This window comes from Gopherus evgoodei, chromosome 2 (assembly GCF_007399415.2).
Source record: "Gopherus evgoodei ecotype Sinaloan lineage chromosome 2, rGopEvg1_v1.p, whole genome shotgun sequence".
NCBI lineage: Eukaryota > Metazoa > Chordata > Testudines > Testudinidae > Gopherus > Gopherus evgoodei.
In genome coordinates, this window is record NC_044323.1 from 256,337,064 (window position 1) to 256,350,633 (window position 13,570).

Here is a 13,570-nt window from a genome sequence, read left to right on the forward strand (position 1 = left end):
CTCACCTGCGGAACTGGGGGGTTCCAGGGCTGCACCACGCTTTAACGTGGGCCACCTGAAATTCCACCCCAAGTGATGGAACAAATTGGCAGCTCAGTTTCTCACAACCACTTTGTTTTATTTATAAGTTTAATTTGTATTTGTTGTGCAGCAATGACTGTTCCAGCAAACTCCTCCCACCCTCCCCTCTGTTGAGGAATCACTGGCTCTAACACCCTCCTTCCTCCAGTGCAGCATCTGCCTAGCTGGCTCCCTGTACCCCCTGCCCAGTAGCAGAGAAGCCCTTCAAGCATCAAGAGGTGCTATAGGCAGCCTTTAAGGAGCCTCAGAGGTCAAGTTACGCCCTGCTGCTGCAAGCCACCATTGCTCACTCTGCCAGGCTATGGGGCTTTGAGTCAAACTGGCAAGTCAGGGCCATGTGCACACAGCCCAAAGTTTGGACTCTGCCATGGGGGAGGGGATTTTTTTTCTGTAACTGACTTAAGGTTAGTTGATATAATTTTAAGTTGTTAGTAGTCAGTTGCTGAAGTGTTTCTAGCTTTAGAAGAACGCTTTTGATAGCTTAAGATGAAGGGCAGGGCTTACTCCTGGAGCCTCCAGCAATAATGCTCAGCCTCCTCTGAATTCCACACAGGAGAGCCATTGCCAACTTGTTACAAATGAGAAGGGAAGCTGCTAACAGAAAAACATCAGGAAAGAAATACCATTTTCCTGTCATTGGAAGTTACTGTTCTGTGCAAAATAATAAAACCATTTTTCTGTTAATATCTTTCTCTTTTGGAAATTGTTTCTGCCAGCTTTGGAAGAGTCAGATCCCCATCAGGATCCCCTGACAGGGAGGCCTCACAAGACTGGTCCTCATTCTTCAGGTTAGATGCTTTAAATCTGTGTCCTGTTTTCACCTCAGCTGGCTCCCCACTCAGCATTCTTCTCATGGCATCCACTATAGAAAGTTCATCATTCACCCAGAGGGATACCCATACCAAAAAACCAAAATCCCCCACAAACCCTTTTTGGTCTTTGCTTGTGGCTGCATGCTCCCGCCTTATCCCCCAGAGTAGTTTATTTGGATGCTGCAACTTCCACAGCAATCTTCTACATTGATGTACTTTAAAATGTTTTTTATTTACATGATCATTCACTATTTAATAGACTCTAAAGGGCCCAGGCTTAACAGTAACCAATACAGAGCTGAAGTCCCTCTCCTGGCCTTGAATACAACACTTAAACAGTTGAGCTACAGTATACAATCTAATAGCTCAGATTCTTTGTGTAAAATGCAAACTCTGAGTAGTACCTTACACCATTAGAAGTCCCTGCTAAAATCCACTGAATTAAGGTGCTGATCAGTGAATGAGTGGAACAATCTGGCCTTAAATGAATAAGTGTTACATACAAAATTCAATAGATGTATTGCATAATCACAAGCACAGTTCTGTCTTGGGGTTTCCTGCAGGATCTGAACCAGGCAGCATAGCCATCACAGACCTCCTTGCCTGTTCCAATTTTGCAGTACGTCACAAGTATCTTTTTGAAGAGGAGAGTGTTTCACAGTCAACGGCAAGATCAGGTAATTAGTTACCAGAGCTCAGTAATCTTTAGGCAATTCCAGCCTTCTCCTTTGATTACACAAGTTAGAAAGACATGTCAAGGCTGGAAATTCATAAACATTGCCTGCCGCAGAGTGGCATTCCTTGCCTACCTGTTTCTTCATAGTACCCTCTCTAAGTGCCCCCTCCTCTGTGATGATTACAGCGAAGTATTTAACTGGGATTTGATGTGCGCATCTTTTGATAGTGATTATACTGTGTTTCAATGCCAGGAAAATATTGAACATACTCTGCATTTAGTGGCTACATTCTCTTGCAGATTCAGTATATTCAGCTTATATGTCACTGTTTCTCTGAATGCCTTCTGTCTGCTTTTCCAGCAAACCCTTCAAAAGATAAGGAGCAGTGCAACTGTGAAAATCTCATAACATTCCAGAACCATGCCAATGCTGAAGTAAAAAAACTAACTCAGCGATATATCCTTTCTGAATAATTGTTTCCTGGATCACAGGTAGAAAGGAAGTTATTTATAAGGGGCAGGGGGTGGGAGACTGTTACAATAAATGCTAATTAGGGCCATTCACTTAAAACTCAGTCTCAGATGTCCCCTGGGCCCAAAAGTAATTTATGAACTAGAACAATTCTACTACTGTTTACACAGCTCTTACAATGACTTCAAATCCACAGCTCCTTCAATGAACAGACCAAAGTTTTTATTCATAAACATGCATCTTAAATGTTTCATAGCCACTGAATAGCAAGACAAGTCCACATCTTAGATCAGGTGAGTAGAGTGTTTAGGGCGGCAAAGAAAAGGGATACTGATTCTGAGACCATAATCTTATTCTCTGGATTTGGCTATCACTTCGGCTGAAATTTTAATCCTCCATCATACTATTTTTGAGTGGTGTTTATTGGCAAAAGGAAACTCTTGTATCAGAATACCCAAGAGAAGTCTCCAGCTGTGCTCAGGGAATAGCAACATGCAACGAGTAACTTAGTATCATTTCCAAATGAAAATATCAGAATATTACACGGAGAACAGTGCTGATGACTGATTTTACACACACACTAACCACTTCTGGCTTCAATTTTCATATTTAGTCTCCTTTTTGCAGGAAAAAGCTGACCTGGCTTAGGCATCTAACTCTGGGAAAGGTTCATGGCTATGAATCCCAAGCAGCAACAGTTACCTCCCTGCAGCCTGGAGTTAGGTGCCTAACTCTCTTTAAAGGGCAAGCTTGCATAGGCCGCACTCATTCGACAAATTTTCTGCTCACTAGCTTAAACAGCTCCCAGCTCAGCTTGCTGGCTTTTGTGGATCCTCTTCTTATGCACACAATTCCCCCCTGTGGATTCCACTAGGCAGCAGAGAACCTAAAAGTTAGGTGTTGCAAAGAATGAGAAATGGAGGGCTGGAAGGGACCTTGAGAGGTCCTCAAGTCAAGTCCAGTCCTGGCAGATGTTTGTGCAATATATTCCTAAAAACCTCCAACAATAGGAAGTCCACAAAACACTGAGCCCAAAGTCTCCTTTGTGGATCCAGCCCTTAGCCTCTCCGTTCCCCATCTGTAAAATGGGGATATAGCATTTCATATGTTTTGAGGACACACACATTAAAGATCATGAGGTGCTCAAATACTACAGTACTCATAACTACATGTTTTCCTGTATTGTTCCAGATCTCTTTGTGGGTTAGGGACTTCATGTGTCTTCTATATTAATCTAATCTAAATAGTATGTTTATATATAAATAATGCTTCATAGTGGTAAGTAGCTGAAACATTTTTAAAGATTGCACTAGCAAGGAACAAAGTTTCACTTCACTTTAAAATGCCAATAAAGCCCATTTTCTCCTATTACTGTGCTAAGCAGATATAAGCAGTGACCCGAAACTCCTGTCTGAGTACTTTTGGTAATGCTAGTGGACAGCACTTTTAAATGTAAAACGACAAAACTTTTAGGAGTGAAACCCAGTTTTAATGTTTCATATTGGGCTGCATACAGCTCCCTTTGATCCTTTGCCAGCCCTGCATTGAAAAGGAGGAAACAGGGTTGAGCTGTGAAATACAAGAACTGAGGGGAGTGGAGAACGAGAGCGACAGCATGTCAGTAACAGACTACAAACCCCCACAACCAGCAGCATCTGCTGCAGTTACATTCTCTCTTCCCTCCATAAAAAGTTGGGGATGTGGAGGAGGGGGCATTTAAAAGATAATGAAAGAAAAATGTAGCAATTACATGCCAGAATGCTGAATAGAAAACTATGCAGTGTTGTGCTGGATACAACAGACTATAATATTTGGCTTGTTACAAATACAGGCATTTACAGTTTTAGAGGCTGCCATGACACGTTTGTCGAATTAGTGTCATTTTAAAAATGATTTCACCTTCCTTTCAGTATGCTAAGAATCAAATTAATATTTGAAGGAGTTTCTGGCAAGTTTTTGTATAACACTATGTATTCCAGATAGCTTTTTCCTTAACTTATTAATACTGGAAGAAATAACTAAGAGAATGGAAGCCCTGGAAAACAGACTAAGATACTGATGAAGAGTTCTTAACAAAAGTATACACTGTACTGTATATTTATACATACAAATTGCAACAAAGCTATTTTCTTAAAGCAGTACAAAGCTATGTAGCACAAATCTTTTTGTGTGTGAGGGAAAAGGACATTTTTGGACCCAATATTTACATACTGAGATAGAGCATCATATTGTTCTCTTGCATTGATTGCAGTAAGACAAATGTTGAAAGGAACTTACAAAAATTTTATAGTAACTAACAAAATTTCTAAGTAGAATTTAACACTTGAATTTATAAGCTATGCAATCTAATAAAATGCTTTTATTTTTAATTTGAACCCTCTATGCTGTGTTTGGGTATTTTTAGACTTACTGGTGTGTTATTTTAGGGAAGTTTTATGGCCTGTTACAGGTCAGTCTAGTGATCACAATGGCCCTCTTCTGGCCTGGGAATCTATGACTCTAATATACTCTGTAAATCATTTTTGCTTCATTAATTGTGCCCCATCTCTCACCCCCTCCATCATACTAAAAATATTAAGTGTGCTGCATAAATGCAGCTATGAAACTTGTTTCATGTATACTCTCCTTTGCCTAGCATAAAACATTGTCTATAGAAAACTAGCAATGAGGGAAGGTGTAGACTAGCTTAGTAGGTTTTTACTTGCATCACAAATGTATACACTAACTAGTGTTTTCTTGCAGTATTCCAGGTGTTTGAGCAGCATTCAAGTAAGTTTGCCATCTGCCTTCTACATCCAGAACACACACACACACACACACAAAATCTCCTCTCACCTACCACTTTAGTCATTGGGCAGAATTCACAATTATTTGGTCCTAGTCTATATTCTACTCTATCACATTGTAAACTCTTCAGGTCAAGGGTCTTTTCTTCTGTGTTCTATTGAGCCTGCAGTGGGAGACATGTAAGTTTCCTCCAGCAAAGGGCAGAATATGGGGCACTAAATGTTTCAGGGAGAATGGTCCTCAGGTGAATTTACATTCAAACATTCCAATTGGAGAGCCATATGGAAGGTACTGTTTTCTCTGAAGCAGTGTGTCTCAGGCTGGACAATCCTACTCTTGTTGGATAACTCACAGTAGAGCTGAGCAAATTACTTAATTATTCACTTTGCGGATCAAAAAAAAAGTGATTGATTTCAAAGTGACACTGAATTTGTTTCTTACCACAACAAAACCCGATTTCAACTTAGCAGTGCTGGGCAAAAGCTTTCCTGAACTGCAATTTCACCCTCTCTTCCAGTCTCTGAAAAAATCTAGCACCTGTGGGTGCCTTTTTGTCATGAGTAAATCTACTTACATGTCTTAGGCCACAACTGTGACAGCAGATGTTCTCTCAGGGAACATGGACACTTTTAGAGGTGAAAACCATCTCTCTTTCCAAGAAACCTGAAGGGTGTTTTCGTTCCCTCCCAAAATCCTTGTTTGTTGCTGCCATCCTCTCTCCTTGGAGAGTGTTTTATATTGTTTTTTTCTTGCTCTGAATGTAACAATTTAAAGTACAGACAAGCAGTATTAGTGTTGGAAGAGACCTCAGATCATCTAGTCCAATCCCCTGCTCAAAGTATACATGTTTCTTTTTGATTGCAGCTTGTCAATAGTCATTTCCTAGCTTCTCTTTCCAAAAAAGCAGTGGTCTTTTTTGCACATTGTTAAAGAGCAGTTCATCCATTGTGAGAATGCAAACATTACAGTAGTAAGTGTGCGGGGTTAAGTGACATCCCTCCCTGCAGACTCAAGACTAATGGTTTTCAGTTCCTGGAACCTCCAAATTTTGCATGTGTTTACAACACTTGCAGCAGCTGAAGGTACTAAAAAGATGCTCGAAGACAATTTCTTTTGTACTTGACAATTACATAACTTTTGTATGAATGTATACAGCTTTAGCTTATACTGCTTTGTGAACATATCTTGTAATATCATGTTAATTTTATCTACTTAAGTACAATTCATTTTTGAGAATGAATAGATTTAATTTTCAGAAGTATTTACTGTTTTGACTCATTCTGAATACAAGCCTCCCCTTGCAACATAGTAAAGAAAAACATGACTGTTTTACAATGGTAGTCTCTGAAACTAGACTGAAGCAGTAAGTGATGGAATTCTGTAATTGTGCTGTTAGATTGCATCCACTTTTTGTGTGCAAAAGATCCATTAGTTCTTCAGACTAGTCATAAAAAAAAAAAAAGTTACATATAGCTTCCATTGGAGCTTTAGTTGAGATTTCAAAGCTGACATTTAGTTCTTGCACACCCCTTTCTAGAACCAGGAACAGAGTGCAGTTTCATCTTATGTGCTTCCTAACATACATCAAGAGTTTGTTTTGTCTGATATCAGCATTAGTATCTGCTCATGGAAGTTGTTTATAGACACCCAAAATACAAATATTATGCCTATAATTGAACAAATGGTGGCTGATAGCTTCTGGAACACACAATGTCTATCTCCCCCCCAGAACTTTAAATCTCAGAATGTTTACATATAGGTAATTGAGTAACTGCTGTCTAGCATACAAATGAAGTGGTATCCAATAAAAACTGTCCACTCTAAATAATGCAAATTTAAACAGGCAAATTGTACATTTCATAGTCATTTTTAAAATAAACTTTCTTACCAAGAGAGGATCTTAAGACTCAAAGATCAATGGGGTTAATTCTTCCAATATCAGAGGCTTTAGTTAAGTAACTTCCTTCAGGTTTTATTGTGATGTGTAATGGATGTCACTTGGAGACTTACAGTTCAGAAGAGATTTAATATTAATAAGGAATGACTGATTCAGCATACATCAAAAGGGGATATATACTTTACTACAATTCTGTGTAAGTGTATTTTGTATGGCTCTTAAATATACATTGCTGAAAAGTTGGAACTATCTGAGAGAAATGGTATTTTTGTGTATTTTCTTTACTAGATGCCTGCAGAGAGCTAACCTCTCACTTCTAAATACTCATTTGTAGTAAAATAGCACCAGTGATCAGGGCTTCTGTGTAGTCACAGTACAAAGAGAAAGATGGTCCCTGTCCAGAAGCAGAGACCACCATTTTCAAGCATAACCAGTGATATGAATAAATCTCCTTAAAAAAAAGGATCATCTGCAGATAGGATGCATAGTACTTTCTAAAAAAAAAAAAAACCAAGGTCCCTTTATGTCATCTCAAGTTGGGCACTCAGCCTAGTCACTTTAAATATTACATGAATAGACCCAAAATATGAAACCAAAACGAATGAAATCGTGAGAAGGAAGAGCTGTGTCTAACTTGTAGTGACCCTTCAAAATACCAGTGTGACCTCATTTAAGGTTCAGGCTAAAGCAAAAAAATAACTCTTAATTGGGTACCAGGTGCAGTAAATAAGGCCAGATGGAGTTTTTTCTATAGTCCATTAGATACAGTCTGATAATTGGTAATGATCTGACATGTTTGTTAAAGCATATATAAAAAAAGTAAACTCTTCAAGGATTCACTGCTAATACCTACCTGACCAATAGAAGACTAAAGCCAGGGTGCCTAGATCATTTGTAATGCTTATAAGTGTTCTGTTACTCCTTGAATGTAGTAAATTGCTTGCTGTTTAGGCTTTTTACGCACATTTAGAGCAGATTTATAAAAACCATCCAGTCTTTTGGTTTAATAAAGGATTTTATGGTTAAATTATACCCTACATAAATAATTCCTACATGTCCCTGGGAATGGAAAAAAACCTCACTCTCTCTCTCTCCTGGATCTTAAATTATTTTAGTTCAAATAAGCCTCTTCCTTCTATTTATTTTTAAACAAAATTCTCCTAACCCTACTTTGCTTTCCTACCTCAGACTCACCTTAACTTAATTTCATTTATGTCCTACTCCTCTTAAATTAACCATGCAAAACAAAATAAAAGCACAAACTATGAGGATTTTCAGGGATTCTTATTCTACTTGCCCTATTCAAATCCAAAGCCTTTGGAAAGTTTCACTGTTTTTTGTAGAACAGGAAAGGAGTCACAGCCACGGTAACCAGTCTCTATTTGCAAACTTGTGCTCCAAACTAGCAACAGTATAATAAATACAAAATACAGGGTTTTGGTGTTTTTTTTAAAACAAGTCTATAACCAGTTTTATTATAGAAGGGATGACAGTTCTCCAGCTTTTACTTCTCACTGGTCTGCTCTGGCATGCTTCTAATGATGTCAGAATCACCTGTAAATTGAAAAATAAGCCATAATCAAATCTCAGGAAAGGGGCCACAGCAAAAGCTATTTACAAATGCAGGACAACTATTTGGAAGCTATTTTAAGTTTGCCATTCCACAATGATCAATATTTTCCACTTACAAATCTGTTACATCTTGGCTTTTGAAAACTGTCACATTAATTTAAAAAAAAAGTCAAGTGTTGGCACCAACTAATAGTTTAAGGATAGAGACTATACTCAGAAGTATACTATTTAATATAATAAATGCTTTCCCTTTAAAAATCAATATATCAAAACTTTCTATATAAATTACAGAAATGTACAACATAAAATGAAAATTACATATGTCACTAGCCATTAAAAACACAAAAATTAGAGAAATAAGCAAGTCCTGGGGACACATTGCAGAGTTTTAATATAGCAAGTGACTAGCCTGACCATTGAACTTTCAGGACAGCGACAATATTTGCAGTAGATGCGATACCAACTCAAAAGCAGAGGTATTATACAAACTTAAGAGCTAAAATCATAAAACTAAAATTCAGGATATGTTGTGTGAGCAACTATTTTAATAGTTACATAAGTCAAACCTGAAACATTATAAATTAGATTTTGCTGGAGTTGGTTTGATAGCAAAATATACTGTATTCATATCATACGCACAACAAGCAGATGAAAATTCAGATTGTCACTCAGTGACAACGCTGTAGTTACATATAGAAATGCAGTGAAATCCATCTTTAAGCAACCATTCAAAGTGGCTGACAAAGTAGCAACTAAACAGAGGGACAGCCTAAAATTGAGCAAGACTGGACTATGTTTATAGATACTTTGGGAAAAATAAAGACAAGAAATTGCTTAATTAAGAGACTTCATCTTAGAGAAGATAACAGTCAGCCTTTAGGCCCAGGGATATCACCAGCCAACAGCAATTATCCTTGTTCACCGCTGATGACAATTGTTTTAAATGAAAAAGGTTAGCGTTTTTAGCAATCCTGTTCACTTTCAAGCTTAGATGTCATAAGAAAAACTAAATTAGAGATCATATTTCCAAGCCATATTAACTGGCCAATTCTAAACAGGATTAGCACAGACTGCAAAGTATTCTAAAGATCCCCATTCCTGGTGGGAAAAATAGGTTGCTTAGGTGAAGCAAGCCCAATAAAGAAAACATACTGGGTCAAGAAAATGAGCTTTAAATTTTTTTTTATGTTCTGTGTCTTGGGAGTGCTGTCCACGCCCTGGATCCTGGTTTTAAACAGAATGGCAAATCCAGTGAACGTTTTGTGATGATGGAGTCATATGTAAGCAAAAGCAGCCAGAATACATACCTGGATCAATGATAGCCAGTGTACACACTCTGTAGTATTTTCCACATGCTGTACCCAATTCAATATTGTTGCCGCTGTAGTGATGCACACCAGTCTTTGCCAACATAGCATAGTACTCAATCTCTGATTTTCTGAGAATTAAAAAGCTACACATCAGAAAATGGTAAACTCGCTCATTCTCAAATGAATCCTTCAATGGGATATTATTAGACCAGTCTGAATCCTAACTACACTTCCAAAATTTTAGATTATAGAGCAGCGAAGTTAATTTTATTCCTTCACTTGAGGTTTGTGTTGGGGGGCAGTCACCATCTTTCCCCCAAGGGGAGTCTGACTTCCCAATCACAGCTTTGGGATGTAGGAGTCTGATTCTGTTAGTCAAGAATGGGTTTTGGCAGTTCTGGTTAGTGCTGTTATCTTTTCCAAAAGAGGCCCCAGGGGGCGCTCAAATACCAGGTAGGCTCCATTGTACAGGGAAAAAAGGCTGAGAGGTGATGCAAATGTAGATTGCTGACAGAGTGGGAGTGAGCAGGACTACTTGATAGGATGGTCACTGAAACCTGTAAGTGATGAGTAAGGGTGCAAGTTCCTCACGGAGATCAAGGCTTCAGTGACTTTGTGACCTTCATGACTTCTGCAGCAGCCAGCTGCTGCTGGGGCAGTCTTGCACCACCGCACACCCTCCCCCAGCAGCAGCAGGAGTTTGGGTGTGGAAGGGGTTTCAGTACTGGGGGTTGGGGCACAGGAAGGGGTGAGGGCTCTGGGCAGCACTTACCTCAGTGGGGCTCCCTAGAAGCAGCGATATGTCCCTCTCCCAGCTCTTAGTCCACCCTGCCTGGCCGCGCCTCCACCTAGAAGCTGAGGGAGGGACGTCGCCACCTCTAGGGAGCCACGCAGAACCGGGAGTCTGCCAGCCTCACCAACCCCCTTCCCGCCCACAAGCAATGATTCCAGGCTGCTCCCCCACAAAGCACTCGTGACACCCCCCAAGAGTTAGGGGTAGATAGTCCAGGTCACAGGACACTAATTTTTGTTTATTCCCGTGACCTATCCATGACTTTTACTAAAAATGTCTGTGACTAAAATGTTGTCTTACTGATGAGGGCTGGGGAAGGCAGGTGGCCAGATGTGAGCAGACAGGGAAGCAGGAACCTGGGCTTCTGGTGGAGACATTGAAGTGAATTGTGCCAGTTCTTTCACATTCCTAGCTTGCCCCTTTTTCACCTAGCCTCTTTGAGCTGCAGGTCTTGTCAAGCACTACTAGTCCCTGCACACCAGCAACCCAAATTAGGTGCAGATCCACATCAACCTATCCCCCCAACAGCTCCAGCCACTACAGGTTTTGGATCCCTTTTCTGCATCTTCAAACTCCTCATAGAAAAAAGTTATTTTCAAAGCATCCAAACCCCTGTCTGATGACAGACAGAATCCAGCCCACACAGCATGAGATTTCAAAATAGGGAAAGGGGGTGGGTGGGAGAGAACAGTAGAAGCCACCAGATTCCTTCCCCACCTGCATAATAACCACAATGCTATACGCTTATTTGAGTCATACTACCTGTAGAAATTTTTTTCCTTAATATAAGCTTCCTTTGCTGTACAAAAGCTGGGCAGCATAATTTAAAAGCACTTTAGAGGCTCAGTCCTCCATTGTTTACACATGCAACTTGCACCAGAGATCCAGCCCTGTTTTGCAGCAATTGTAACAATATTGTAGAACTAGGGCAATTCAGTGCACTGTATTAAAAATGTTCACACTGTGAACAGCATAAAGCAGGTGTGGATAAAGTATCTTTCTAAAACCAGTTTTCAGTAAGTCCAATTTCCAATGTAATGGTACCTACCTCAAAGCAGGACAGTTGTTGGCTAGGATGACCAACTTGGCTTTGCCCTGCCGAATCATTTTCAGAGTCTGTTTGTACCCTAGCACATATTTACCACTTTTCATAACCAGTTGAAGCCTTGAGTTTATGGACTCTAGTGACTTTTTCTGTAATAGAGTTAAAATATATGGAGTAATGCAGATTAACACAAAGAACAAACAATTTTAAAGAGCTTTAACTAAACAAGTCTTTTGGTTCACTAAGCTTTCTACTATTTACAGTAGAAAAGATTAGGTAGCTCATATCTAAATATCCAAGAAGTTAAGAAAAAGCTTATCAAAATTAAAAAATTGTGTTTTAACACAATATGACATTTCTCAGACTTCAAGATAGTCCCCTTATTTATCTCTCAAATGCAAGGAGAAATTAACTGACGATTTTTTTTTAAAAAGCTACTATACAAATTAAGTTGTACTGTTCTGAACTTCCAGCCTGCCCCTACACTTTTTGGGTATCAGAATATCTGTGGGATCCTACACTCAAAAGGTCCCTTTTCAATTTAAGGTCAGGTTTAGAAAGAAGCATCAAGTTACTCCCATTCTAAACTGCAGTCTGACCATCAGACCCTGTCCTGTATATACATTTCATACAATGTAACAATGACAGTGATCACTACCAACATGGTGCTGAAGTGATTTTTCTGTAACGCTCTGTGGCATATTGCGGCTAGATAGTGAATACTGTAATTACAGAGGGCATTTTACAGCACGACACCCATACTTTCCAGTGTACAAAAATAAATGCAATGCTAATCACAAGGTAGAACAACACAGGAGAGCAGACGCTTACATGCACCGACCCTCACCCAAACTCTGTTCTGGAATAGAGGCAATAACCAGTCCTGCCCGCACAAAGGCAGCTAGCAGAGCCTGGAGCTGAGGATATGGACACCTGAGGGCCTATCCGGCTGACGGTGACAGAGAGGCGTGAGGCTGCCGGGACTCAGCAGAAACAGGCGAGAGGGAGGTGCGGGGCAGCCCCCCACAGCAAGGGCCGATACCGCCCTGCGTGCGCCAGGAGCGAGCACATCCTACGAGCTGAAGGAGCCCAGTGGCCGGCCTGCTTCCCTCCCCTCGTTCACCGAGTTCCCCCTTTGGGCCCATCCCCGGGACAGCCCCAGGACCTCTGGCCGCTCCCTCGTCACCCAGCTCTCAGCAGCAGCCTCGGGAGACCCGGCCCCCTCCGAGGCAGCTGCCCCGGGGCCGCTCCGCAGCCTCCCGCCTTCGCCACGTGAGCGCCGGGCGCGCCCCGCTCACTCACCGTTTTCTTCGCGGCCACCATGTTGCTGCCTCGTGTCGGGTCCGGCGGAAGCTGAAACACAAGGAGGAACAGTTAGCGCCCGGCGCGGCTCGGCCCGAGCGCCCCTGCCCGGCCCCGCGGAGCCCCGCTCACCCGAGACGCGCCTCCAAGATGGCCGGGCAACAAGAAAGGAAGAAACTCCCACAATGCAGCGCAGAGCCCCTCGCGGCTCGACGTGAAATCTCGCGATAACTCCTCCCCTTCCGGGTTGAACTACTCCTTGCGCTAGCTCCGGAGGGCGGGATTGCATCAGTTTTCGGGGGTGCCGTGCTGTCAAGGGGCAGAGTAGTGCGGACTGGTTCTCTGGCGGGCGGGAGAGAGGGGGGAGTAGCCGGAGGCGCTGACAGGGGAAAGGCTCTGTAAGGGGGCTGGCTCGTGTGGGGTGGGGGGTGTAGCTGGGGGGGCGGGGCTCTGTAAGGGGGCTGGCTCGTGTGGGGTGGGGGGAGAAGCTGGGGTGGTAGGGGCTGTGTTAGGGGGCTGGCTGCTGGGGGGGTGGGGCGGGGCTCTGTAAGGGGGCTGGCTGCTGGGGGGTGGGGGGAGTAGCTGGGGTGGTTGGGGCTGTGTTAGGGGGCTGGCTGTTGGGGGGGGGCTCTGTAAGGGAGCTGGCTCCTCTGGGCTGGGGGGAGTAGCTGGGGTGGTTGGGGCTGTGTTAGGGGGCTGGCTGCTGGGGGGGGTGGGGCGGGGCTCTGTAAGGGAGCTGGCTCCTGTGAGGTGGGGGAAGTAGCTCAGGGTGAGAGGCTGGTTCTCTAGCTGAGGGTGGAAAGGGGGTGTAATTCTGTGGAGG

At 42.0% G+C, this 13,570-nt stretch overlaps 2 protein-coding genes and 1 non-coding gene across 11 annotated transcripts in view; 1 reads left to right on the forward strand and 2 right to left on the reverse strand.

Moving 5' to 3' along the window:
* Positions 1-7,831, forward strand: part of MATN2 (matrilin 2) — a 114,868-nt gene extending 107,037 nt beyond the window's left edge. For all 9 annotated transcript variants that reach the window (XM_030553534.1, XM_030553533.1, XM_030553536.1 and 6 more), the window contains 4 exons: positions 798-869; positions 1,457-1,570; positions 1,931-2,026; positions 4,048-7,831. In XM_030553534.1, coding sequence (XP_030409394.1) covers positions 798-869; positions 1,457-1,570; positions 1,931-2,026; positions 4,048-4,100 — 335 coding nt within the window. In that variant the 3' untranslated portion in view covers positions 4,101-7,831. The remainder of the gene's footprint in view (positions 1-797; positions 870-1,456; positions 1,571-1,930; positions 2,027-4,047) is intronic.
* A 257-nt stretch (positions 7,832-8,088) lies between these two features.
* On the reverse strand, positions 8,089-12,941 carry RPL30 (ribosomal protein L30). The gene is made up of 5 exons (XM_030553543.1): positions 12,880-12,941; positions 12,748-12,798; positions 11,449-11,594; positions 9,605-9,735; positions 8,089-8,279 (listed from the first exon to the last, which is right to left on the reverse strand). The coding sequence occupies exons 2-5, from the start codon at positions 12,766-12,768 to the stop codon at positions 8,230-8,232; spliced, it is 348 nt and encodes a 115-aa protein (XP_030409403.1). The 5' UTR covers positions 12,769-12,798; positions 12,880-12,941; the 3' UTR covers positions 8,089-8,229.
* LOC115647310 lies at positions 8,616-8,745 on the reverse strand. Its single transcript, XR_003999267.1, has one exon. It is a non-coding gene; the product is annotated as a small nucleolar RNA SNORA72 (small nucleolar RNA).
* Positions 12,942-13,570: the final 629 nt, after the last annotated feature.